Source organism: Meleagris gallopavo, chromosome 5 (genome assembly GCF_905368555.1).
Source record: "Meleagris gallopavo chromosome 5, MGAL_WU_HG_1.1, whole genome shotgun sequence".
Taxonomy (NCBI): domain Eukaryota; kingdom Metazoa; phylum Chordata; class Aves; order Galliformes; family Phasianidae; genus Meleagris; species Meleagris gallopavo.
In genome coordinates this window covers 38,245,531-38,270,780 of record NC_139408.1, presented here as the reverse complement: position 1 = coordinate 38,270,780, position 25,250 = coordinate 38,245,531, and the positions used below count along the sequence as shown (strand labels likewise).

The 25,250-nt window shown below is 41.8% G+C and overlaps 1 protein-coding gene across 6 annotated transcripts in view; it reads right to left on the bottom strand.

Moving 5' to 3' along the window:
* Positions 1-14,749: 14,749 nt before the first annotated feature.
* The window catches only part of GPATCH2L (G-patch domain containing 2 like), a 78,988-nt gene continuing 68,487 nt past the window's right edge, over positions 14,750-25,250 (bottom strand). For all 6 annotated transcript variants that reach the window (XM_085225347.1, XM_010711747.4, XM_085225346.1 and 3 more), the window contains one exon: positions 14,750-24,812. In XM_085225347.1, coding sequence (XP_085081473.1) covers positions 24,616-24,812 — 197 coding nt within the window. In that variant the 3' untranslated portion in view covers positions 14,750-24,615. The remainder of the gene's footprint in view (positions 24,813-25,250) is intronic.

Genomic DNA, 25,250 nt, shown 5'->3' with positions numbered 1-25,250 from the left:
GACAAAATGACAGGTCTGGTAGGTAAAGATAGCAGTGCTAGTGCAGAACACCTGAACATCTGTTGAAAGGCTACTGCCATTTGCCAATTTTGGTGCTACTTCACATGCAGGTCCTAACATTCCTGGCCCACCAACCACACTGCTGTCCCTTTTCAAATAAGCCCAAAATGTACTCTACATAGAGCAGAGAGATAGGAGCTTGGAGGAGGCTGTGGTGGCAGCTGAAGGACAGTGGCATGCTGGCATGGGCATAGTGAGCTGGACATCCTACTTTCAGTCTGCTCAGTGCCTCTCTTCTCTGCACAACATGGAGCCAGGGCAAACTCTAAGATGGGCTGTATGGAAGAGGGACAGAGACTTCTGTCCAGAGACAGGAAGACCTTTGTTCCCATGGCAGTGAGGGACAGAGCTAGTGCCTAAGAGGTGGCTGCAGCCCCTGCTTTTGGAGAAATAAACATCATGAACAGCTTCAGACAGTATGAACCAGAACAAGCAGCTGAGCAGGATACAAAGGGGTGCCTTGGTCTAAAACAAGAAGTTATCAGGAACCTGCATCTCCCATCACCATCTGCTTCTGCAGATGAAAACAAGGAGGACAAGATTATTTGGCTCAGGCTTTCTTATACAAAATCTCAAGCAGCAAATGAGTGCTCTGAGCAACCTACAGCATATGCAATCTATGGATTGAAAAATTGCTTCCCATCTGAGATCCACAAGCAACTGTCAATTGTAAGACAGCACTAGACAGAGACACTAGCAAAAGCTTGCCTTGGCCCTTGCAGTTCCAACTCATTGGCTTACATACAACGTACAGATTGGTGAGATGAAGAAAAATGAGAGAGGCTACTCTCAACCACATAATTCACATCATTCTTTATAACACAGCAATGCATAGCCCAGTGTGAAGTACAAATTGGGACCGATAGCGTAAGGGATTGTCACAGAGGCAGACTTGGGAATTCCAGGCACAACATAAGCCCTCATGTAATCCTTGGATCTACCACATAGAAAGATAATGACTAATAGGTCTTGCATGCATCAATAAGGCAGTTATTAGATCCCCTGCTCCACAGCAGATGCAAGTGCTTTGCTCTCTTATTCAAGGCTGAGAGGACACAACATGGCAAAACACCCGTCTTGGTGCCAGTCTTGCAGGCAGAACCATGAGAAGTTCCAGAGCCAAGCTGAAGGGTTCAGCTTAGAATGAGATACTGCCATACTGCCTCCTCATGGCAGGAGGAACTGAACACCAGCTGAGGCAGACAAGAATTCGCTGTTGGCTTAGGTCCATTTACACAAAATCAGTTACAACACATACAAATACATATGAATCCTTGCCGACACTCTGGATGAATTGCTGTTGCAGGAATTTGTTTGCACCCTGAGCAGAATCCACCATCACAGACTGCTGCGAGATGGACTATGAACTAAAAGCTACCTGCAGGGCTCTGAGGAGGTTTGGACAGATTGCACAAAGTCAGAGAAGACATGACTGGCTGTATTTGCTGCTTCCCATAGCTCTGCTCATAAAAAAACCTCATTGCTGTCCTTCAGCAATCAGTCAAAGGTCAAAAGAAACACAGAAAACGTCCCAGAAAGTGAAAGGGAAGCTGATTTTAGGCAGTCAATTTCCCTCTTACTGAGAGCTACAGCAAATTGTCCCTGGTTCAAGTCCTCTCTGATAGGTAAGCTAAGAGACAAAGCAGTTCTGAAGGCTCTGGTGTCACTCCATAAAGCAATGTAAGACTCAGCACACAGTAACTGACCACCAGCTCCTTACTGCTGCAATTCCTTTTGCCAGGAGGTACTGCCTATTCAGTTGTTACTCAATTGTTTTGTGGAGCTCGGTTAGCACCGAGCCAAAACCAGCCAACCCTTGTGGACCTTTTATCCCTTCCTACTATCAGAATGAGATTTCATCTTGATGTTTGCAGCCTGGAGACCAGAGGCCAGAGGTTACCACACGATCCACTGAGCCACCCAGTCCCTAGATCACAATGTTAACAAATCACCATTTATCTTTGTTACTGCAGCAAGTGTCCAAGGCAAAATGGTGCCAAAGATCACATCTGTTGGGATAACCTATTGATTTGTGTCATATTCTGTCCGATCCCCATTTTATTCTTGCTCAAGCAGAGGTCAATGCAGGTTAAAAATAACTCCTTCAGTCTGAGGTGCTGGACTGAGGAATTTAAAGCCAGCTTGCTCTTCCCAGGGATGGGGCTCAAAAATCTCGCACAGAAGCAGGAGGAGCAGTAAAGCTACAGCTATTACCAGCAAGAATTTGCATTTGGGAAACTCCAGCCACAAGACAAGGTCTTGCTGCTTTAGCTAAAACTTTTTTTTTTTTTTTTTTGAGAAAGGAGAACAAATCCGTCATCTTAGTTCATTCAAGCAACTAAGCATTACGAAAGTTTACGTGATGTACATACGTAATATAAGCTTTGAAGTACCAGTGCAGAGTGATGCAGATTCCATTACAGCATTCACACTTCCTAGCCAAAGTACACAGACCACATCAGCATAATTCATTGTCCTCATTCCACAGTATGTTACATTTTTTTAACTTTATTACAGGGACAAAAAAAAAAAAAAAGGCAACCAAACAAAAAGATCAGAGTTGAAGTTGTTACTGCTGTTCCTAGCACTTATGTTCATATGTCATTTTTGTCAGAGAACTCTCTGGGGAGATGCAAATTTTTATTTATATTATTTTATCCTATTTCTATACACTTTATATGGGAGTTAAATTGCCACCACTTCAGAGATATTTTACCTTCCATTAACATTGTGGCCTATAGGAAATTATATTTTAAACTAATACACATTTCCACACCTTTTTCATTAAGAAAAACAAAATATTCATCCTATGCAGAAAAAAGATCTTTATAGCATCTAAATGAAAACTTTGTTTAGTGATTCAAAGAAGGATCTTATCTTTACTCTGGCTTCATAATTCCACTCTTGCACGCAGAATAGATGATTAAGAAAGGAACACAGCTCGTTGTTTCATCTTCTAACATCAGAATGTCTGACATTCTTATTAAAAGACAAAGGTTCTAAAGGAGCCAAGTGGGCAAGTCCCTTTTGCTTTCTCCACACACTGGTTTGCATCAAAACAACATTCACCCAACAACCACACTATAGCAGCCCTCTGAAGTCTTCCATATAAGAAAGGAAGGCGACTAAACCAACCTATGCTACCAGATGGTAAAAATAAACACTGTAGATAATGGAGAGAGAGGAGAGAATGAATGCTCTGTTTTATTACCAGTATCTTTCCTGTAAAAGAGAGAGTATCAAGAACTGTGCAATGTGTCTATGAGAATTCACTCACACATCCAACCAAATGCTTTCAAAACTGCTTCCATGTCCATTTCCCCCTTGGAACAAGGGACCAGTGTATTTCAGGGTGCTTTAGCAAGGGACACTTGCCAAAACCTCTCCAAGATGCTACCAAGAAACACAAACATGTTTGTCTCTGTCCCACCACAGAACTGCCCTGCCCATAGCTAAGCAGGTCATGCTGACCTTGCTGCCCAGCATGGGATCCTGTATGCAATAACCCACAGGTGGAAAAGCCAAGGAGCAGCCAAGGCAGCACCATGCTCACTTGATCACTGTTTACTCCGAAGTCACTTCCTCCCTTACCAGGTGCCTCCCAAATAGGAGGGCAGAGCCCAGCACCAGCTGCAGCTGCCCACTTACAGGCTGAAGCCCACCAGCACAGGCGAAAGAGCAGCAGGGCAGGAGGCAGCAGGGGCCTGGCCAAACACTCTCCTCTCTGCTCTCTCTACAGTGGTTCTGCGGGCGATTACTCTGGAGCACCGAGCCATACCAAAATCAATAAACAATTTCTACGCAGCCCAGGGAACTTTGCCACACTTAATAAAAGTCTCCAGTCACAGTTATGGCTTCATTTCACCTTAACGTCTTCTTTAACTGTCCCTTCTATTCAAGATCAATTAGAGGCACGTGTAGAGAGAATAAAAACAAAAAAAAAAAACCAACGGGGAAACAAAAAACACAGAACACAAGGTCAAGCTAGGCAGCCCAGCTCTCTCCCTCTCCTCATCTGTCTCCTAAGTGAAAATATAGGGACTTAGAAGTAACACACGCCCATCATAGCCTCTGGTTCCAGTAACAGATCAGCAAAGCATCAGCCTTGTTTATGAGAGCTGGACTTTCTGCTAAGACTCAACTGAGCGTGTAGAAGAAACCTCTGTTCTCTGCAATTTCAAAGCAAATTCAAGACCCCATAAGAACTTCAAATACAAAACATGAAACTACCTATCCTCAAAAGGGAAACAGTACAGACACCTTTGAATAGGTCATCTTCTCATCCCAGGGTTACTTCAGTCCTACTGTTTTACTCATACCCTGACTTCTGATGAGCCATCCAGAACCCTACCAACAAAACATTATCAATACCCCAGAGGAAAGGTGCATATATGTGTATATCTCCAGGAGCAGCTTGGCTAATACAATTTATATTGGAGTAATGAGAGAAAGTCACTCACCCTATCCTGGGCTCGTGAGATAAACTCCAATGGAGCAGATCTCCAGAGAGATCCTTCCTCACTGGCAGTCAGCTCTTAAATGGGTCTAGGAGAGGTGGAGCCAGGCTCCACCCCTTCCTGCAGCACAGGTGAATTGCCTTCACCTGTGCTCCCATAGCTGACTCATTGCTCACCTCAGGTGATTAATCAGAGGTTCAGGCCATGATTCAGCAGCCCCATACAGAAGGTAACTTCCATTAATAGGATTAGGGGCAAATAGCTGCATTTTAGTCTCTTCTCTCCTTGGAAGTTGGGGTATTAATATTGCGTTGATGTTATGTGATCAAGTTGAATAAATTAGAAAAAATGTTTGTGGTTTGTTGTTGGTTTGGTTTTGTTGGTTTCTTTGCTTGTTTGTTTTCGTAACAAGTGAAATAGCTGGCTGGGACATATGCTCTTGAACAAAACATCAGGCATAGTCTGTTGGTCACAGCGGTGATGAGTTGATGGTTGGACTAGATGATCTTAATGGTCTTTTCCAACCTTAATGATTCTGTGATAGAACAGTCGCTTTGTAGAGTGCCTGGCCCACCTGTCAAACCAACAGCCATTTAGAGGACACCTGAATTCAGATTCACCCTCAGACAGAACCAAGAGTCTCTGCCCTGGCTCAGTGCAGTCTGCTGGCCACCATGACTATTTCAGTCAATAACAGCTAAATCAACTGTTTAATTGTTTTGCAACATTTTAGACACTTCCACAATATGATTAAACAGCTCAATACCCCAATGCCATCACCACCTTCAGGCCCTCAACCAGAACAATGCAGTAGAAACAGACTGAAATCAGTACAGCTCCTCAATTTTTCTCAGTGTTGCAGGAATCCATGAAGGGCAGGTTTGTTCTCATCCCATCAGACTCAGGAAGGAGTCAGCAGAGAGAAACCCTGGGGAAGTAGCAAATGGAAAGCAGACTCATCCAGGGAAGACACTGCTGAACTGCCTCCGTTTAGCATTAGCATAGGAAGTACTATTCCCAGAGGCAATAGCTTGGTCTCTTATACTGCTCTTAGAGAAATTGATCCTGCTACTGAAAGCAAAGCTTGGGAACACGGAGCACAGGGACTGCAGAAAGCAGGGCAACCCTTACCACTGTGCTGCTGTCACCAGCAAAACACATCCCCACATCCAGTATCAATTCTGAAGTGAAGTGCATCCACACTGAGTGGGAACCTCCTTCACAGGAGCAAAGAGCACAAGGGAAGAAGTTTGGGGACAGGCAGCACTATTCTCAATGTGGCTTCCACTGCTTTCTCACAGAGAACTATATGCACACACACCATCAGCAAAGTGAGAGAAAATCCACACAGTGAATAACAGGATAAGGTAATATAAAAAGCAAAAACTTGCTCAGCTTTCAAGTGTGGGCTCAGCTCCCCAAGCAAATCTCTGTCCCAAACACAACTGCCTATGGATCCTCTTCTTGCCTGTACCTGGGTTACAGCAGTTGCACAGGATATCACATTTGTCCACAGATTGCTTTGTTGAAAGAACACCCTTGTATCTCCCGAATAAGGACTTCAAAGTTCTTCAGCAACCACTCACTGAATGCTACGCAGATTTCCCAGCATGCTTACCGTGAAAACTGTAAAACAACCCAACTACGCATTAGATGGAGTGAAGTATTTCAAAGCAGGCTCTGCAAACATGCACTTGGTTATATCCTCATAATTTGAAGTCCCTCAGGGAAAATTGAGATCACCAATATATTAGAGAACACACCAGAAAATAATAGGGTGTTAAATATTTCCAATTGAGAAGAGCTTACTCGGTAGTAGACAGACCCAGCAAAAGCCTGTATGCTGCATCACAAACCTTTACCAAGAGCTATGATTTTCTTGCTTGCAATGTTTCACAGAGTGGTTGTGGCTAAAAAAAGCTTATTATTATATTATTTATATTATTATTTATATTTGTATTATTTAAACATGAAATATCTCAGTGATACTCTGTGATAGCAAATTACTTTTCCTCTTGAATATTTCATCTTGTGCAGTGGTTCTACAGCCTGAACTACTGTGTGAGTACATGGCAAGGTCCAGAAACTGTGACCTAGAGCGGAGTAATACAACAAAAGCCACATCTGTAAAATCCAGAAAATATTCTTTGAGTGGCTCATGGTTTGGTTGGTAGCATTTGACAAGAAGAGAACAAAGCTAGACAGAAAGGATATAATGGCCAAATAATGAAGACCCAAAACTTGTCACTTGCATGGACCCCAAGTGCACGGAGTCACTAAAATACAAAACTTGAAATAAAATAATTCAGTAAAAACGTCACCAAGGCAAAGGCAACTGTGGGAATGAGATCTCTTAAACCAACTGCTGAGGTGTTTGAAGGGAACTGTCTCCTCCATAAACATGATATTATACATTTATTACACATCCAAAATTTGTATCTACCTGGAAAGCACCAATAAGAAGCAAAGTAACCTCCCAGTTGTGATAAAGCTAGCCTTCTATTAATAATCCATAAATCTCACAAATAAAAGAGAAACTGCCCAAGACTTCTCACCGTTGCATTCAACCCAGTTTTGTAAGTCTACACTATAAGTGCAAGCAACATGATTTTCTTTATTCCTTTTTTTCCTAACGTCAAAACACTTGGATACATGCAATTGAGGCCAGCAGTAACCATTAGTATTAACAGTCTCTTGCCTCCACAGAAGCAGAGCCATCTTTAGTGACCATACTGTATGAGAATATAAAAGTAAGATCCTCCAGGAGATGTGTAAGAAGCCATCAACTACAAGGGCTGTATACAAACCAGCTTCTGCAGCTGCTCAAGGATGAGACCTCTCATGGCTGAAGCCACCTTTCTTTTCTGGAATAAGCAAGCACCCTACATAAAAGACTCTTCCTATAGTACTGCCCAAACACATGATGGTTTCCACATTCAACAGAAAACTTGTCTCAGTGCTGCATTCTTTTAGGATGGGAACTTAAATTTAATAGGTGCCTGAATGGAGCTGGACCACGTAGTCAAACTGAGTAATATCCAGTTCATAACGATCTGTCACAACTCAGTGCCAGGATATGGGGAAGTGAACAAAGTTGCGTCCAAGCTTCTGAACGTTGTGTTGCATCCCTTGGGCACAAGAGGGAAATGGAGGGACAGCTTGAGGAACAGGTCCCTCTCCCCGATCTCTTTATTGTTGGCAAGACTGGGATTTCATATAGAGATGAAGAACACTAAAATATGGGTCTGGAACAGAAAAGATCAGAAAAAGCTCTCTTTCCCCTTGCCAAGGGACCCAACAAAGCAATATAATTGCGTGTCTTCCTCCATTAAGGATTGCTTCAGCTGTGGCATTTTACTGTACCCTCCCATCCAACTGTAATTGCCTCCAGTGGCACTTGTGCTTCAATTAACAGGAAGGATTTAATACAGAAATGCCCTGGTGCTACTGCCTTGCCAGAGGTACCTGAATCACTCTAGGATTCCAAGAAGCCTGACAAAAACACAGTCCTTTGAGACAAGGTCTCTTGGGGGCCGATGTGCTCTCACAATTGGAAATGGAAATAATAAACAGAAAAACACGTGGTTGCAGCACGTGAAAATGAGATCATTCTGTACAGTAAACCATCCTGCTGGAGGTCATCACTAGATAAAAAAATATATGCTCTGATTTCAGGCTCCTTCCAAAAATCCAGGAGCAGACATGGCAACTGCAGTCACGCCTCTCAGAATCACTCAGCACAGCTCACTCCCCAGCCTGGCTCCCCTTAATGTGGCAAACAGGTGAATACAAAGATCTTGATAGGTTTGAGTGCACATCTTAATCAATTGGGCCTATCTGGAGTTTTGGCTGTGGGTTTTTTGTTTGTTTTAAATGATTATTATTTCTCTTCTGGACTCTTTGGGACTCCAGAGTATTTCAGCATCCTCCATCTCATCATTTTTCTTCCACTTTACTAATAACGGACAAGAAGAAAAAATGTCACTGCTCACCAGGGAAGATGGATTTGTAAAGCTGAAGGGATTAGGGCAAGCCAAAAGCTGACTCTTGATATGACCACAAACATGATTGTGGGCTCAAAGACAAAACAGTGAGAAAGAATGATCAGTGTGTCCCTCATTTCCTCTGAGACAAGTTCCTCACCCGTGTCATTTCTTCACCAGATATCTTGTCCTTCTTTAGCGATCTGAGCACTCAGCAAGTTTCCCCGTTAGCAAACACTCAGCCTCCCTTCCTTTCTCAGCAGGCTGCTGTAGAAGGCAACAGTACATGGTAGAGAGAAAATTCCTGTAAGCAGATTCCTTGTGACTGAAGCATCAACCTTGACCAGTCACTTCAGAGCCCCGTTACATCCATAATGATACTGTCTCCACCTTTCCCTTCCCCCAGCATGAAAGATGAGTGGTTGTGTGGAACGAGTCCCCGAGCTGTGATGGGAATCCGTCTCGCTTGGCTGCAAAAAATATATATATCCTGCTATGGCTGTGATGAATCCTTTCATTATTCATCTGCAATTGCCCTGCTACTGCTGCTGTTCCGTTCTCTCTCTCTTTCTTTTATAAATAAAAATGGAAACAGATTAATGACAAATGTTGACAGTGATTGCTTTTAAATAGCCATACCTGAACATGGACTATGGGAGAGAAGCAGTGGCACGGCAACATTAGAGGGTTGGAAAGATCAGGAAAGACTAAGTAAGAGACGGGGAAAATAGAGGTACTTGTTCCAAGTGGGCAAGTTGAGCAGCAGCCAGAGGAAAGTAGCTTTCTAGTGGTGACAGCCTCAATTTACTTCAACAAGTGAGCTCTGGATTACCAGAGCTATGTATCCAAAATACATAAAATAACTAACAGCAGTCATTTTTGCAGTTAAAGATAGCCTGGAGAGATGCTTGCAGTGACTCCATCAGATTATTCCCAGGATGAAATGGTAATATGCAGAGGGACAGTTATACACAGCAAACCTCAGCAACACATAAATAGTACCTGATAACCCAGCTCATCCTACTCCACTCCTGGAGACCAGGGAATATCAAGGTCTCTGCAGCCCCTGAAGCCACCTGTATTTTAGGAATGAGGCTCAGACAGGCAAACACAACCTGTGACCAGTTAGGCCACGTTAGCAGTTAGCGAGCACATTCCAGAGAGACAAGCCATCCTCATGACATCCTTCCTTGTCCGTTCCCATTGTATGAAGAAACATGCCAAATCTTTTGCTCTAGTAGAACTCTAGGAAGCTATGTTGATTATTACCAGCTAATGTTCCACTTCCTTACTGAAGAGAGGAGAGGAGGAGAAGTGGCAGAGGTGGCCTTAGAAAAAGAAGAAAAAAAAAGCCTCCCTTTTTCAAAATTTATTATCTTAACATACTCCCTTGCAACCATTCTGAGCAGATGGGCTGTGGTGACATAGAGCTCTCAAGATGCTGGCTCCTCATAATCAAACTATACAAATCCAGGCACATTTTCTCTTGATTGAGTTCTCTTTGAATTCTCTTTTACAGGTGCACAGGAGACCTCCAATCTCCAAAAGGGCCAACTAAGGATGCGTGGCATTCCACACGCAGCTCAGCATTGCAAAGCAGGGCAGGAAGCCACAGCACACACCTTAGTATTTAACCCAGATGTTGCACCTTAGACCTTCTAGGTCCTCTGTGAACCCTGCACAATGGAATCAGTCTCCTCTCCCCCATGGTAGGAACAGAGGCCATTTTCTTGTCTGTTACACCTAAAATGCTCTTCAAGCTGGCTATGGATTCAGGTTATATTCACTATTTCCCTTCTCTCTGCTTTTAATTTCTTCCTCCTCCTATGCATACAGCCCACGTTCTCTTATCATTTCTGCATGCCCCTCTACCCTTCTGGTCATCTCCAGCAATTGCAGTCTCCCGGCCTAGGTGCCACACTTACTACCTCAAACACCACCTGTTCACCCAAATATACCACGTCTGCTAAAAGCACCCTCTGCCAAAGCCATTTCCATGGCTAGCTCATCCCCCTGCATTCAATTACACCTTCTATCTAACTCCTCATCCCCCTCAAAAAATCTGGCATCATTACACTTGAGCACAGAGATGCACACAGAGGCATTGCCATTTACTCCTTGCCAGGCTCCCACTTAACTAAACCCATTTTCATCCTTCCCTCAGAACTGCTCCTGCTGTCTGTGCCAAGGCACCCCTATCCTTCTCAAAGCACACCGTTACTTGGATTTCTTTCAACAGCAGCTAAAGTAAGACATTACAGTACAGAAGCTTATGGCAACAACCAATGCATAAACAAAATCCAGATACATGAGAGAATACACTGTCAGCATTTAATAATGAACACTAATTGCAAATAGGGGGATGGAGTTCTCCATTCCTGTTTTTTTAGCAGCCAAAAGCCATCCAAGCCGAGATGCGGCCATTCACAAACCAGAATCTGCTAATAACTGAATGGTCCTCACTCAAGGGCAGACTGCCTGCCCCAGGCCTGCTTGGTATCCATCTTACCCACCAAGCAGACAGCCTCTTGGAGCATTGTGTCATACAAATACAAGGGCTCTAGAGAAGCTGGCTCAAAAGCCTTTTGGGCTTGCTGTGGATTTGCTCTGCAACCCTTGCAAAGTTCTAACTGCTTGAAATATCTTGTTTCTTGCCTTAAATCCCATTCCAAAATACTGTGGAGCATGCTGGTGAGGGGCTTCAACATCCCAGTACCTCTAGAGAAAGCTATTGCAAAAGACAAAAGGCTTCATAGAATCACTTGAGTTGGAAGGGGCTTTTAAAGGCCACCTGGTCCAACTTCCCTGCAATGAACAGGGATGTCTACAGCTCCCTCAGGTTGCTCAAAGCCTAGTCCAGTATGGCCTCGACCGTCTTCAGGGATGGGGCATCCACAACATCTTTGGGCAACCTGTTCCAGGCCTTCAGTACTTGAAAAAAATTCTTCCCAACCTAAATCTCCCCTGTTCTAATTTAAAGCCACTTCCCCTTGTCCTATCACCACAGATCCTGGTAAACAGTCTGTCCCCTTCTTTCTTATAGCCCACCTTTAGATATTGACAGCCTGGTCCCAGGGTCTCCCCAGAGCCTTCCCCTCCCCATGCTGAACAGCCCCAGCTCTCTCAGCCTGTCCTCATAGGAGAGGTGTTCCATCCTTCAGATCATTTTTGTGGCCCTCCTCTGGACATGTTCCAACAGGTCCATGTTTCTCCTGTACTGAGGACTCCACTGACTTATTCAGGTAACATTCTCACTCACCAGAAAGGCTGGTTCTCATCATATATATTTTCTTTCACTTTGCCTGTCACCCATTACTCTGAACAGACAAATCATCCCCAAAGAGATCCACCAGAAAGACACTTGGGGTTCTCTAAAGCAGACCAGCTCTATCCAGCCACAGTCCCTTTTTAAGAAACACATGCAGTTATCGCATAGGAAATGTCCCTTCTTACCTGAGCTAGAGATGGTGTAAAACCCCATCAGGAACACCTGGGAGATGAGGAGCACACAGCTGCTGGTGAGGCAGCTCTGTGTGACTTACAGGCCCTGCGAAGCACCCCTCGCAGCCTTGGACTCTACACTTGCTGCAAGTTGCTGAATTCCTTGAGAATGTGGGGTAGCAGCCACAAGCCTGCAAGCAACTTAGCCAAAACAAAGTGGAGCTGCCTGCTGAGCGAGCCTTCCTCCTGCCCAGGCAGCCCCCCCTCCCCTCAGGCCTGCTGCTGCCTCTGGCACTCCTCACACACACCAGCTGAGCCAATCAACTGATTACATCAGCAGAAAGCAAGGTTTTTGTGCTTCAGGGTCTTTTGTTGTTGTGGTCATTGCTTGTTGTTTTCCTCCTGTTAGGAGGCTGCTGCTACTCAGAGGGGTGACTCCAAGGAGTGCCACAGAAACAGCAGGATGTTACAGCCAGGCCTGGGAAAATGGGGCAGGAATGGTGGAGGAAGGTTTCCTCTTTCAGCTGCGATGACCTTTCATTTCATGGCACTACACTTCACATTTCCCAAACATATAATGTCCCTAATATTACAGTCAGCTGTGAAGACTTTGCAAGATGTATTTGGATAAGAAAGAAGCAACAAAATGGAAGGTCAACACCCTTCCAAGTTTTTATCTTCTGCAGAGTTTCAGCTCCCACAGACATTCCAGGTGTCGGAAGCCCTTTGAGTGCACTGCAGCCGAGCTTCCTGACCCAATCTGTCTAGCTGCATATACAGTCCACACTGCATGCTGCTGTAGTCTCCACTGTACTCCTTAAGTAGGATTTTAACCTACACCACCCTATTCCATTTCTCAGTTCCCCTCAGTATCCATCCTTCCCCTTAGGATTTGAGCCAGGTGTTGCAGTTACTGAGGACAGCCTCAAGAGAGTTCTAGCTTTTGCCTGGCTTTGGGAACTCTTTTGTAGTTCTGATGTTTGCTGTTTTTCAAACAAGAACACTGCTTTAACCATGAGATTTTAGCCTCACCAACATCGACCACATTTGCACTCTTGGGATAAAGACCAAAGAACTGTGGTCTACTGACCTTCATACTACATTGCAAAGTCCACCTTTCACTCAAGCTTATGTTTAATGAGATGACACAAAGAGCTAAGTAATGAGATGTAGTATTCATGTGGATATAAACTGCACAAGCAAAGGCCTTATCCAGCCTGCCTTTTTCCTCCCTACCCTGCCCTTTGTGCCTCAACAGCCTCACCCTTTTGCCCTTGTTCTGACTCCTTCCTGATCCTCCCATCAGGTGACAATTTGAATTTTAAAGCCATTTACACTCCAAAAGGGGCATAATCAGATTTTTATCCCATACTTTTCTGATGTGACTTTTTTATTATGACATCAAGTACTGGCCCATAATAAGGATGTAAATGCCCAGTTTAATATCTATTACCAGTATCTGCAGATGCATATAAAATTATAGTATCACCACATAACTACACATTAACCTCTTGAGCTCCATGACAGACAAACTCTCCAGGGAACACTGTATTCCAATTTTCATTTACCAGCAGTTGCTCAGTGAAGTTATACTCATCTGTACCCCAAAACTCAAAGTACTTGCAGAATGGCAGAGAATACTCACGTTCTGAATATACTAGATCTGCTGCTTCCAGTTCCCAGCTTTTTGTGATAAGCATTTGATACCTTCCCGTGAGCAAATACCACAGTTGCATTTAAGTATGTATACACAGGTAGGATGTAGCTTACCCAAAAACAGTTTGCAGGTGTCAGCAGAGCTGTGTCTGAGCCACATGGTAGCCACAATTACTGCTTTAGAAGAGAAGGAATAAGGTGTACAGCATTATATCATGTGCAATCTTAAATGCTTCTGTAGCACAAAATATGCACTTTTGTTCAGGAAGAGCCCATTTAGCACAGGCGTATAGGTGCAGCGTGTAAGCAAGGGATAACGTGGTCCACAATGCTTTATAGCAATGATACGGATACAAGTGCAGCTACCTGCCCCATCTCAAGATAGCTTTTGTGGAAATTCAAACATTCTGATTTCTGTGTTTCAGGTCAATTGCATCTGTTTACATCAGAAATTGGGAATTCAGCTGCAAATAGAGCCTGTTAACCAGATCTGACACAAGAATTCTAATAAACACTGGAGAAAGGTGGAGGTTTTTTTTGGTTTGTTTAAGTTTTAAGAAAAAAAAGAAGGAAAAGTGCTGATTTCTCTACAAGATTTAAACCTGAGATTCAAAGGAGAAAACAGAACAAAATACAGGACAGGTAAAAGTCAATACTGTTCTTAATGCCTTTCTCCTTCCGATACAGTTCAGATTATTGACTCTGGTTCCAAAGATGACATTAGGGCAAAAACACACAACAAAACTTCTGAGATGTCACTTTCTACCGACCTGGGCACTGACAGGCAGCTCCTTAAATAACAGTTGGTTTAATGCACTGTATAATCATTTCTTTGGAGTTTAGGGAAGAGAGTCAGAGTGTAACACTTGAAATGTCCATGCAAGACATTAGCCAACAGTCATATTGGCCTGTGGTGTTCAGGTAAAAGTATATGAAGTGTAACTGCTCAAGACTAAGTTTTCACTTACCTATTGCTCTTTCTCAAGTTGTAGTTGATTAGCTACATCACAGCAGATCTGCCAAACCACACAGTTGGTCTGCTCTTCCTTTTTCAACTCCTTTGAAGTCCAGGACCCAGAGAGAAAGCGTATTTTTGGAAGCTAAAATATCCTGTGAAGAAATCCCAACACAAAGGGAATACATACCAACAACCCCTAGTGTAAAAATAAGTTTTATAGTTGTATATATACATACATACACATATGTATCTGAATACATATAGAAATATTCAAAATTGAAGAAATGAACTGCTATCCTAATTCATCCCTTTGTGTATAACATTACAATGTTAAATCAAATGATCACACAGTTTATTTTCAATCAGAATCCAGCTTCACAGAGCATCAAACACACACCTCTGGGGTCTTACTCATTTACTGGTAAAGGCAGAAAAACCAAAGCAGGAGACTGTCAAAACAAAGCTATTGTGATGAATGCAAGTGACCAATAGCCTTGAAGATATGCTTGCCTGTTGTCATCTCTGTGATGCCTGAGAAGCAACAGAGAGACTCCAGCAATGAGCACAGTGTTCCTCACCTCACCGGTATGTTGTGGCTGAATTTCCAGAATCTCTGGCACTCACAGCTGTTCATAGAAGTTAGAAAAAATTATTTGAATCTACAAAAGTTACCAGTTCATTGGTAGCACATCCTGGGCCTCCCAAATTCAGAGACAATTCCTAATTATTGTTTAGGCCTCAACAACTGAAACTCTTCTGTAAAATAAGGGTGACAATAATATCCAAATTTCTAGTGCATAAATAAATCCATTAACATTTTATATTACCATAGCAGGAGGCACCCTGAAGACACTAACAAGGAAATTACTTCTTCCCTCTTCAGAGTACAGTCTGGATGCTGTGCAATGAATACAGCTTGAAGTGTCTAAATGAAGGAGAAAAAACAAACCCACATAGCTGTACACTGAGTGAACTTAAGCTCTCTCACACTGATCGAGGCAGGAACCCAATGTGAAAGGGGAGAACCCCCAACTTTTGCAACTGCCTGACTACACTGTACTGTGCATGCAAAAGGGCTGGCTGTACTAATTAGAGCAACACAGTCCAACTCAACTTGAATTATAGCCTGGTTTGTCTACATGTGTAATCATGAATCATTTTTTTTTCTTCTTTCTTCTGTTAAAGAATATACTTGCTTAAATATATAAACAAATGGAAACCCAGGAAGTTGGTGTCTGGAGTCATGCAGCACTCTTACTGATGTGGTAAGCAGAATGGGAAATGCCACTGGTTCCAGGGTTGCTCCATAGCAGCCTCTGTGCTGGCTAAGTGCAGAACAGGGGCAGTCCCATGGATCCTGGAAATCTGCTCCTCTACTCCACATTCCTACTCCCTGCTGTGTCCACGATATCCAAAAGAACCATCAAGGTAGAAAAGGTGCATGAAAGCCCCTCTGGAAGCTCTCTTTCTTAGGCTCCTTTTGTGGAGACACCAGATAGCCAAGAAAAAAACACAGAATTTCTTTCACTCTCCACACAGCATTCAGTATTAAGAGAATCTTCATCTCTGGCTTTCTGAAAACAGGAATGCAGACGTCCCCAGGGACAGGGGGAGACTGAGTGAAGTCCATATGTTTGCAAGGCATAGAGTGAAGCATGATGAAGAAAACAATGAAGAAAAAAGAAAGGCAATGTTGGTGAACCTTTTATGAAGTTCTTCAGCTCTTCAAATATGATGCTATTTTAAAGGTGTTTTATACATTCCATGTGTTTTTGTCTTCCTAAGGGCAGACCTCCTGACTAAAACGTGCATAACCTCTCCTCTTGTTTTCATCCTCAGATATCTCCCTGTTGTTCCCTCACCTGGACTGAATGAAATCAATGTCACTTAGCAGTCTGAAATTCTATTTCTTTTCATTAAAAAGCAACTATCAAGTTTCCCTTACTGGAAAATTGCTTGACTTTAGTAGAGAACAAGTCTTACGCTCCCAAATTTGAAATATCATTTATATAGGTGAGAAATCCTCCATAAATACATTAGTTAGTCTACTTGTATTCATGTGTATTTTCATGCGGTGTAAATTCTCTGAGGTGCAAAAGTGCGAAACAAGCATGATCTGAAAAATACCAGTAGTAGAATAAAGCCACCACTTCAATAGGACCCTGCAGCCAGCCCTGCTACTGAAGTTACCAGCAGCCCTTCAAGAAGTTATTGCCCCGTGCCTGTAAAATTAAGGGCATGTGGCAAAAGAAAAAACAAACAAAAAATCAACTTAAAAAAAAAAAAAATAAGAGTTAAGAAATGCCCCAATTATCAAATGAAATATTTATTACTAAGAAACAAATGCAGGTAGATGGAAGACCAAAGCAGCTCTTAACTAACTGTGAATATCTGACTATATTTTGATTATTATCCATAGCTGATCATGTTTGCTGAACTGGGGTACTTCTCCAAAGGGATTCTATTCTTAAGAGCTCTTTTCTCCTTCCTCCCAACAAAAATCAGCACATTTCACCAGAAACACTTCTCAGTTCTCACAGGTGCAGCTTGAAGGCGAGAGGGGAAAATCACCAGCTTTACAAACTGGAAAACAAAACAACCAACCCACATATAAGATTAAGAATTTGAAGCAGCTTCCAAAGGATCTTGACCATTGTTTTAAAAACGTACCATCAGCTTGTGTTCCTGGGAACAGATAATGTAGAAGGAGTTCTCTTTCATTCCTCACACAAGCATGCAGAGCTATCAATTTAGGGACACAAATGCATGCAAGAGAAAATTCAACAGCCACTGCTAATTTGATCTTTGATGCTGCTGCTATCACTGGAAAACATAATGATGTAAATCAGTCTTAAAGGTAAAATGAATATATATCCATTAAAATATCAGTTGAGACTGACCACTCATTTATATGAAATCTTTTTTGGGACTTGGCAAATCTAAAGTGATGACTTGAAAGCGAAAGGATACTTAAGAAACTCTGGAATCATTTCAAGCTCCAAACAGGGAACATCACAATTGCCTAGACATGACATCATGGCAAATTAGGAAACAAACAAAAATTATTGAGCAAAGAATGGACATGATGAGTTACCTCAAATCTTTACCAAGCTTGCAATTCAAAGGAAAAAAAGCATATTAATTCCTACAGACTCTCAGGTTGCCATATTCAAGGTATTTAAGGAAACAGATGAGGAAGCATAAAGATTATGAACCATTCCAATTCTGTAAATCTACTTGGATATCACTGAACCTTTTCCCACGCTCAGCTCACTTTGTATCAGATACAACAAATCTTTCATATATTGATTTATTTCCAGTTTCTATAATCAGAATACAGATTCTGAAAGGCCCTTTTTCAGATAATACATGTTAAAGACAAAAGAATACAAACAAGAATCTTATTTACATTACCCCAAAACAGACTCCTAAGAATGCAGAATCCAATACTTATTAAACAGTTAAATGTTGTGACCACATAAAACAGTTTTGACATATACTATGTGGCTCTTTAGAGTACAGCTGTTTCTGAGCTACCTCTGAGTAGGCCTGGGACAGAAGGAAGCTACAATGAAACTGATGGTGATTTGGCTAACTGTCTGGTGTTGCCAGACTTGAAAGAAAATTCAAAGGCTTCACCAGTGAGTGGGGGCTCTCAGATCAGGCCAAAGCAGTCCTGATTTACTGCACTCTCACATATAATTCTGGACAACAACAAAAAAAATGCCAGCATGAGACATTAACATTACGTCCAAGACTTGGGATGTGAATCATATAATCATAGAACAGTATGGGTTGGAAGGGACCTTAAACATGTAAGCAACAATTCAAATGCGGCACTATGCTATCATTGGAATATTACATTTATCTTGGAAAAATGATAGTGTGAAGTATTTTAAAGTTGCACTCTCTCTACAAGGTCACTGCTCCCTAACATTATATATTCCCAGAAAATTGTTTCCTGCAGACACGCCATCTTCTCTCAGATGAGTGAGGCAGGGCTCCTCCATGAGAAGAAACCTTCCATTTTGGTCTTTTAGTATGATAAAGTTACCAGCCATCACAGTGGCAAACCAAACAGACTAAGCTCTTAAGTATTCTGAATTATAAGAACATTCATCCAACACTGCACTGTAATACAGCTAAAGGAAACACAATGCATTTTGGAATTTAAAAAAACGACTATTAGTCTTACTTTATAGGAGCCCATGTGTTGAAAAGCAGAACTTCAGATTCAGGGTCAGCTGCCTGAATGTGATTTTTATCGTAGTTATGGCACTGTTTGGGCAGCAAGGACTACGATATTTGACTATACAAATATATGAAGCATGAACAGCAACAGGGAAGCAAGATTTCCTGCTTCTGTAAAGAATACGCTAGAACACAATGCAGATTAATGTGGAATATTGGAGATGTTCATGGAGGAAAGGAACTAAAAGGCTGAATGACAAGTTTTATACTGTGAGACTTACATGGATTAACGGATTACAAGCACTTGCTGACTGTCAATAGATAGTTGTACACAACGAAGAAGCTAGTTGTAAAGGAAGAATAGGACTCTTCAACCTTGCTGAAAAAAGCATAGCAAGACAAAGTGTCAGGATGCTGATACTTAGGGAAAAGCACTATTCCAAGGAAAGATGCAGTATCCTAACTGAGGGGGCAATTAATAAGAAAAATGACTACCAAGGAAAATGATCTAATCCTTGAAGTTTCTGAAGTCAGATTACATGTCCTTCTAAAATTATAATTAAACTCAGTTGCAGGAAAAGTACTATTGCTAAAAGGTTCGCAAAGGTTTTCTTCAGTCTTGAAGAAAGTTTATATCTTTTTGAGACCAGACACTGGGGCTAACGATGTAAAAGGGACATATCACCATACAACTCATTTGTTCTTAAGTAATCTCTACGCATACAAACTTGGCACTGTGAGAAACAGAATACCAAGCTAGGCAGACCTTTGACCTGACCTAGTGCTACTTCTCTTACACTCTTCATCCTATTTTCTTCAGAGATTACAATTAAATTAGAACAGCTCTGCAAAACCTCATGATCATAATACGATCATATTCATAACACTGGCAGCTCTGCTTTAAAGACAATGAATGTACCGGGTCACAAGCATGCAGTGGTCAGCAATACTTTTTTGTGATTATTGTTTGCAGGTATATATATTTTGCATCTTTCTTTGATATAACAGAATGTATCAGTCCATCTTCCAATTTTACCAGTTCTCTGAGTTGGTACAAGAAGTCTCCTTTCCAGGTATGCCAGCTGATACATTATTCTCAACACACTGAAATCACACTAACAGCCACGTTTGCACTTGAGATGGAATTCTACCCCCATCAAAGCTGGGAAGCACGTTTTGTCTCCACAAGTTGGTATGTCACCTGGCTGCGGGCTAGACATGCATGGGTGTCCAGTGACAGTTCAGCCTCATATGCCCGTGACACAGTTCACTTCCTTAAAGAAGACGCTTTGGTGTAGTTAAGATACTCAGTTCTCTTTCTGTGCTGAATTCTATTCTTGTACTGGGTAAAAATTAATGGCCTCTGATAATTTTGCTTTCTTTATAGCAAGTAGTCCCTTATGTTTTTTGCCCTAAGCAGCAACATCATATTTTTCCTGTATTTTGTAGTACAAAACCAGAATGCCTCAGTGCAAACACAAACAGGACTAGAATGCAGGAGACAAAGACACAACAATACAGTATCAAAGTGAGAATAGAAATTCGTTCTCCCTTGATGGTCTCCTATAAAGGGCTATTAAATCACATTTTTTGAACAAACGACATGTAGCGGGCTTTACTTTTGCTTCACTGAGGCGTTCTCTGGCTAAGAAACTGTTCCTGAAGACATCAAAGCAAAGTCTTTATCTGCTTGACATAATTCCTTCTCAATTTCCAGTCACATACATCATGGCATGTTCTTTCTTCAGTACAGAAGGCAATTACAATAAAGAAGATTCTCAACGACTGTTCTTCACCAATTTCCTTCTCATTCTCTGCCCACTGAGCAGTTGTCTGCAACATCCACCAAGTAACAGAGCGAGCTTCTACAGTTTGAAGGGCAGCACTAAGCATCTCAATATCATTATTCAGGAACGCTAGCAAGACACACCTCTACACAGTACAATCATGAAGCTAATTTATCACTCAGTAGCACTAGTCCCAGCCTCTTAGAAGTTTCTCTCCAACTACTTTTTTCCTGCCTCCCTCACTCTTTACTGTACCTTACCTTAAAATCATAAATTCATTCTTTAATTTGCACTCCCCTGGTATCTACCAAACTGGAACATAAGCCTCACAAAAGCTCACTGGGCTACAAGAAATGTGCAAAGAATAACTACTAAAAGTTCTCCTCCCAGCTCTGACTTTCTCTTTCACTACATATAAATGTTCTTGTACATAAATAAAGCCCTCTTTGCATAAGAATGTCATTATGAGCTGGTCTTTATCACTTTGCAAACCTGTAACAATTGCATGATGTTCCCAATAACAGATGCAGGAAGGAGAATACATTATGCCACTTCATAAAAATGCAACGAGGAGGAAATGGGAACGATAGGCTAGTCAGCCTTACCTCCGCCCCTCCTAAGTTTATAGAGCAAGTTCTGCAAGCCATTTCCAAGCTTCAGAGGAGAAGAAGGTGGCTAGGAGAGGCAGTCAGATTTATGAGGTATGAATTTGACTGCCTTCTAGAATGAAATGCCAGTGGAGGGCAGTGGATGAGGCTTACTTTGATTTCAGCAAACCTCCTGATGCAGTTTCTCACAGCATCCTTATAAGCTGTATTGGGGAGCTCTGCGTGCAGCCCAGTATGGTCGGTGAGAAACTGGTTGACCTGTCAAGCTCAAGGAATGACTAGTGGTTTGAAGTCTACATGGTGGCAGGTATGAAAAGTGTGTCTCAGAAGAGAATACTTGATGCTATTCTGAGTTTTCATGAGTGATGCAGAGAAAGAGACAGATCATACTCTCAACAATAACAGAAAAACAAGCATACTGGAGAGAGTTGCTGACATGCAAGAGGTACCACCCAGAGGGATTGAATGAGTAAGCAGACAACAAGACCTCCTGAATCTCACCCAAAGGCAGGTAGAGATTCTTGCATCTGGGACAGACTAGCCCTGTGTAAGGCACTGGCTGAACATCATCTAGAGAGGAAGACAGATCTGGAAATAAGTAGGGAGTCCTGGTGGACAAGAAGTGGAATACAAGTGAGTATTGCAAAACAACACACCTACTTCATTCATCAAAGAATGCTGCAAATATTGAAATCTGAATCAAGCTACTGAAGTATGACGATGAATTTAGATAAACCCTGGAGTAATAAGATGGAACATGACATGTGATTCATTTAGGTTGTCTGCCAGTCAGGAGAATCAAATTTGATCAAGAGCCTGATTGACCTACAAATGGAGTCTAACACAGAAATACTGAAGAGAGGGCAGCTGCAGGAATTTGAGTCTCCCCTCACTTTCAGGAAGTCGCAGTGGCAGGAAACACTATTTATCAAGACAAGGCCTGCTATAGTTGCTCTTCAGTAGTGCCACAGGTACATTAACCTTTAAAGGCAAGTAAGACCTCCTAGGGAGCTTACAGTCTAAGGGCTTAACAAGATGAACAGCACTACTGACCTCAATAGGAAAATCTGATGATAATTTATCTTGCAGTGCCCCCAGAGAAAAATCACGTCAAGCCTGGTGTCTCTCCCAAGAGTGAGAAAAAGGCCATTAATTCCCTAAAACCTCACAACAATTCTCATAAAAATTTTAAAATTGTCCTTAGATTATAGAAAAAACAGAACTACTCCAAACAATCCTCAGAATATATCATACAATATCAGAATTGTTTTAAAAAGGGGGAGCACAAAAGACCGATTAAAATTTCAACTAAATTGAAACAAGAGTGCATCTGTTGAATAGACTCAAATCAAGTGAAGTTTTAGAAGATCCTTCTTGAGATAAAAGCCTCTGAATTGCACAAATGCTCTTTTAGGGAGACTACTCCTTGTCATTGAAACTGGCTGCAGGTTAGGTTACAAGGTTCCAAAACTAAAATTTATCTGCATGCTGTCATAAGAAGATGATCACCTTTGCCTTGAACATGCTTACAAGACCTACGTAGAAAAGACACTACTTTTCAGTTCCAGACGATAGGCCCTCCCAGTGCTGAGACCTCTTCCACTAACCTCCAAGCGCCACTGAATCAAGTGCTTAAAGTACAAAATAAGACAATCCAGTAACTTTAAAAACAGGAATACTTCTCTCTCCACAAAACCCCCACAGCCCGTCTCATAATCTGAACTGACCCCTGTACTCCTTTAGCAAGATAAAAGGGCTTTTCTTGATCTATATAGTTCTAAAAAGTACCACTAACAACAACAAAAAAAACGTTTTGAGAGGGATTTGCATGGACAGATCTGACAGTTTGCTTGGGCTGCGAAACGTAAATCCAATTTGGATCTCTCCCCAAGAATAAGCAGGTATTAGGGGATCAGAGATAGGCAGTATGTCTGTAATATAACTGTATTTGTTAATCTGCATTTAGACTGAGCCATTCCATTTTTGTTTTGTATACGTTATGACCATTTAACATTTTAATACAGAATTAAATATAAAATACCACCATATAGCCTTGCTATCAAATCTGTCCCTCAGCTACTGATTTATAAAAGAGGTAAACACTGCAGAACAGTTAAAACCACTGCAAAAACAGTAAAAACAGTTCTAGGTGAACCTCCATATTCAAAATGAATTTTAGAAGCTTTAACAGTCCTGTCTGAAAGCTCCACCCAGTGAGGAAAGTAAAAACAACGGTATGCATACAAATATATCCTACTGCTAAAGGACTTGAGAACCTGTGAGGTCACCGGTCCCTTGACACATGCTACGCAGGTATATATTTTAAAAATGAACTCCAAAATATGCTGCAAATAGAATAATTAAAGTGTAATATGATAAGGAATATAAGAAAAGTAGGGAGAAATCACTACCCATATATACTGCAACATAGAAGGTAACTGAGGATGAAGTGGAAGCATTAGGTAGAGAACAGAATCTCTTCTGTGTATGCTGCAGAGTAAAGTACAATCATCAGCAGGTGGAGACACTTCCAACAGATAAAGCAGACAATACTTTCTGAAGGGAGCAAGAACATGAGACAGCTGTGGTCTGAACAACGCCAAAAGTGCTCTGAATAGAAGTGATACTTCAAGTGTTTTTTCATTCAGCTATCTGTTAACTTCAGCTGAAAATGTGCTGGGAAATGCTGACAGTCACTTTTGAAGTTAAACACTAAGAAACAGAAGTTTGGTTTATCCTCTAACATACTTCAAATGTTAGTGAAGTGTTGGAGGTCCAAGTTCCTTTCCATGACATCAGTTTGCACATTTATGTCCAACTGGTTCTCCCAAATTCTTGTCCAGGAAATTTAGGAAACAATATGCAATACACAAGCAAGACGGAAGACATTCAGAAAAAGAGAGAAGGAAAAGGTCAAAGGAACGACGCTGCTAGTGGGCCAATGGCAATTTCTGAATTGACATGCACTGTACTTGTTTCGTTAGAAGGAACACGATTCAAGTTCATACACACAGCCTGAAAACATTCTGCAAACACAGAATTCAGCTTATGTATTTCAACTTGTTATCATTCTAATTACCCAGCCAAGAAATCCTCCTGGCCTAGAAGTAAGCACGGGGTGACTTTTGCCTCCTTGAGTAGCAGTGGGAACTTTCACCCAGAAAATGCCAAATGCAGCAAACAAGTACAGAGTGAACAAAGATCCAAGATCTGAAACCCAAAAGATTCTGTATACAATCCAGCATGTATGAGTTGGCATCAGGTAAGGAGATGAACGCATAATAAATACAGCAATAGCAAGAACATTTTAAACAGTCACTGCAGTCCCAACACTCGTTACCTGTTTTTAAACACAGATTCTGTCTGCATAACGGCGCACATCACGCACCAATACTGAGGATATCTCTATTGCCAAACAAGGTGTTTGGTGGAGACATACATCAGAGTCAAACACGTCCAAAATCCAGCACGCTTTCACAGTTGCAATGCTTCCTTCTGGCTGTATCCAGGGCTCTTCTCTGGTGGCATTTTAAAAAAGTTAGTGGAGGCAGCAATTGTGGCTTTCTCAGCTGCTGGTATTTTCCCTGTCCACTCAGGGTTCTGGGACTTCGGGGATGGTGGCGTTGCTGGTAGGTCTGACTCTGCAGCATCCATGTGCACGGATAAAGTTGCTGGAATATAAAATTGCAGAAAAGGGGGAACAGAGGAGGGGAGTAGGAAAGGGAAATTAAAAAAAAATGTTAGAGCAAGTGACTTCGTGGCAAACTCCTCATATACTTCAATACTTATATATATGAGGGTTTTATTTACTGAGCTCCTGCAAGTTCTGCTCCCTCCAAGTTCTCTGACATATAAATGCTTGATGGCATTAGCGCCGTTGCCCTGATGATTTCCACATTCTGAACTTTCAGTTCCATGAGTCAAAGTTCCTATTGAAAATTGAGAATTTCAAAGTCTCTGAAATACCGACCATTTCCAGATTGCAAAGCTCAGTTAGAGAAGAAAACAGAGCCCACTGGTACTGACAATACCATGAACCTCCACATATATTCAACACGGAAAATCAGTCTATTAGAGCAAGAAGCTGTCTGCTATGCTAGGCTGGAATC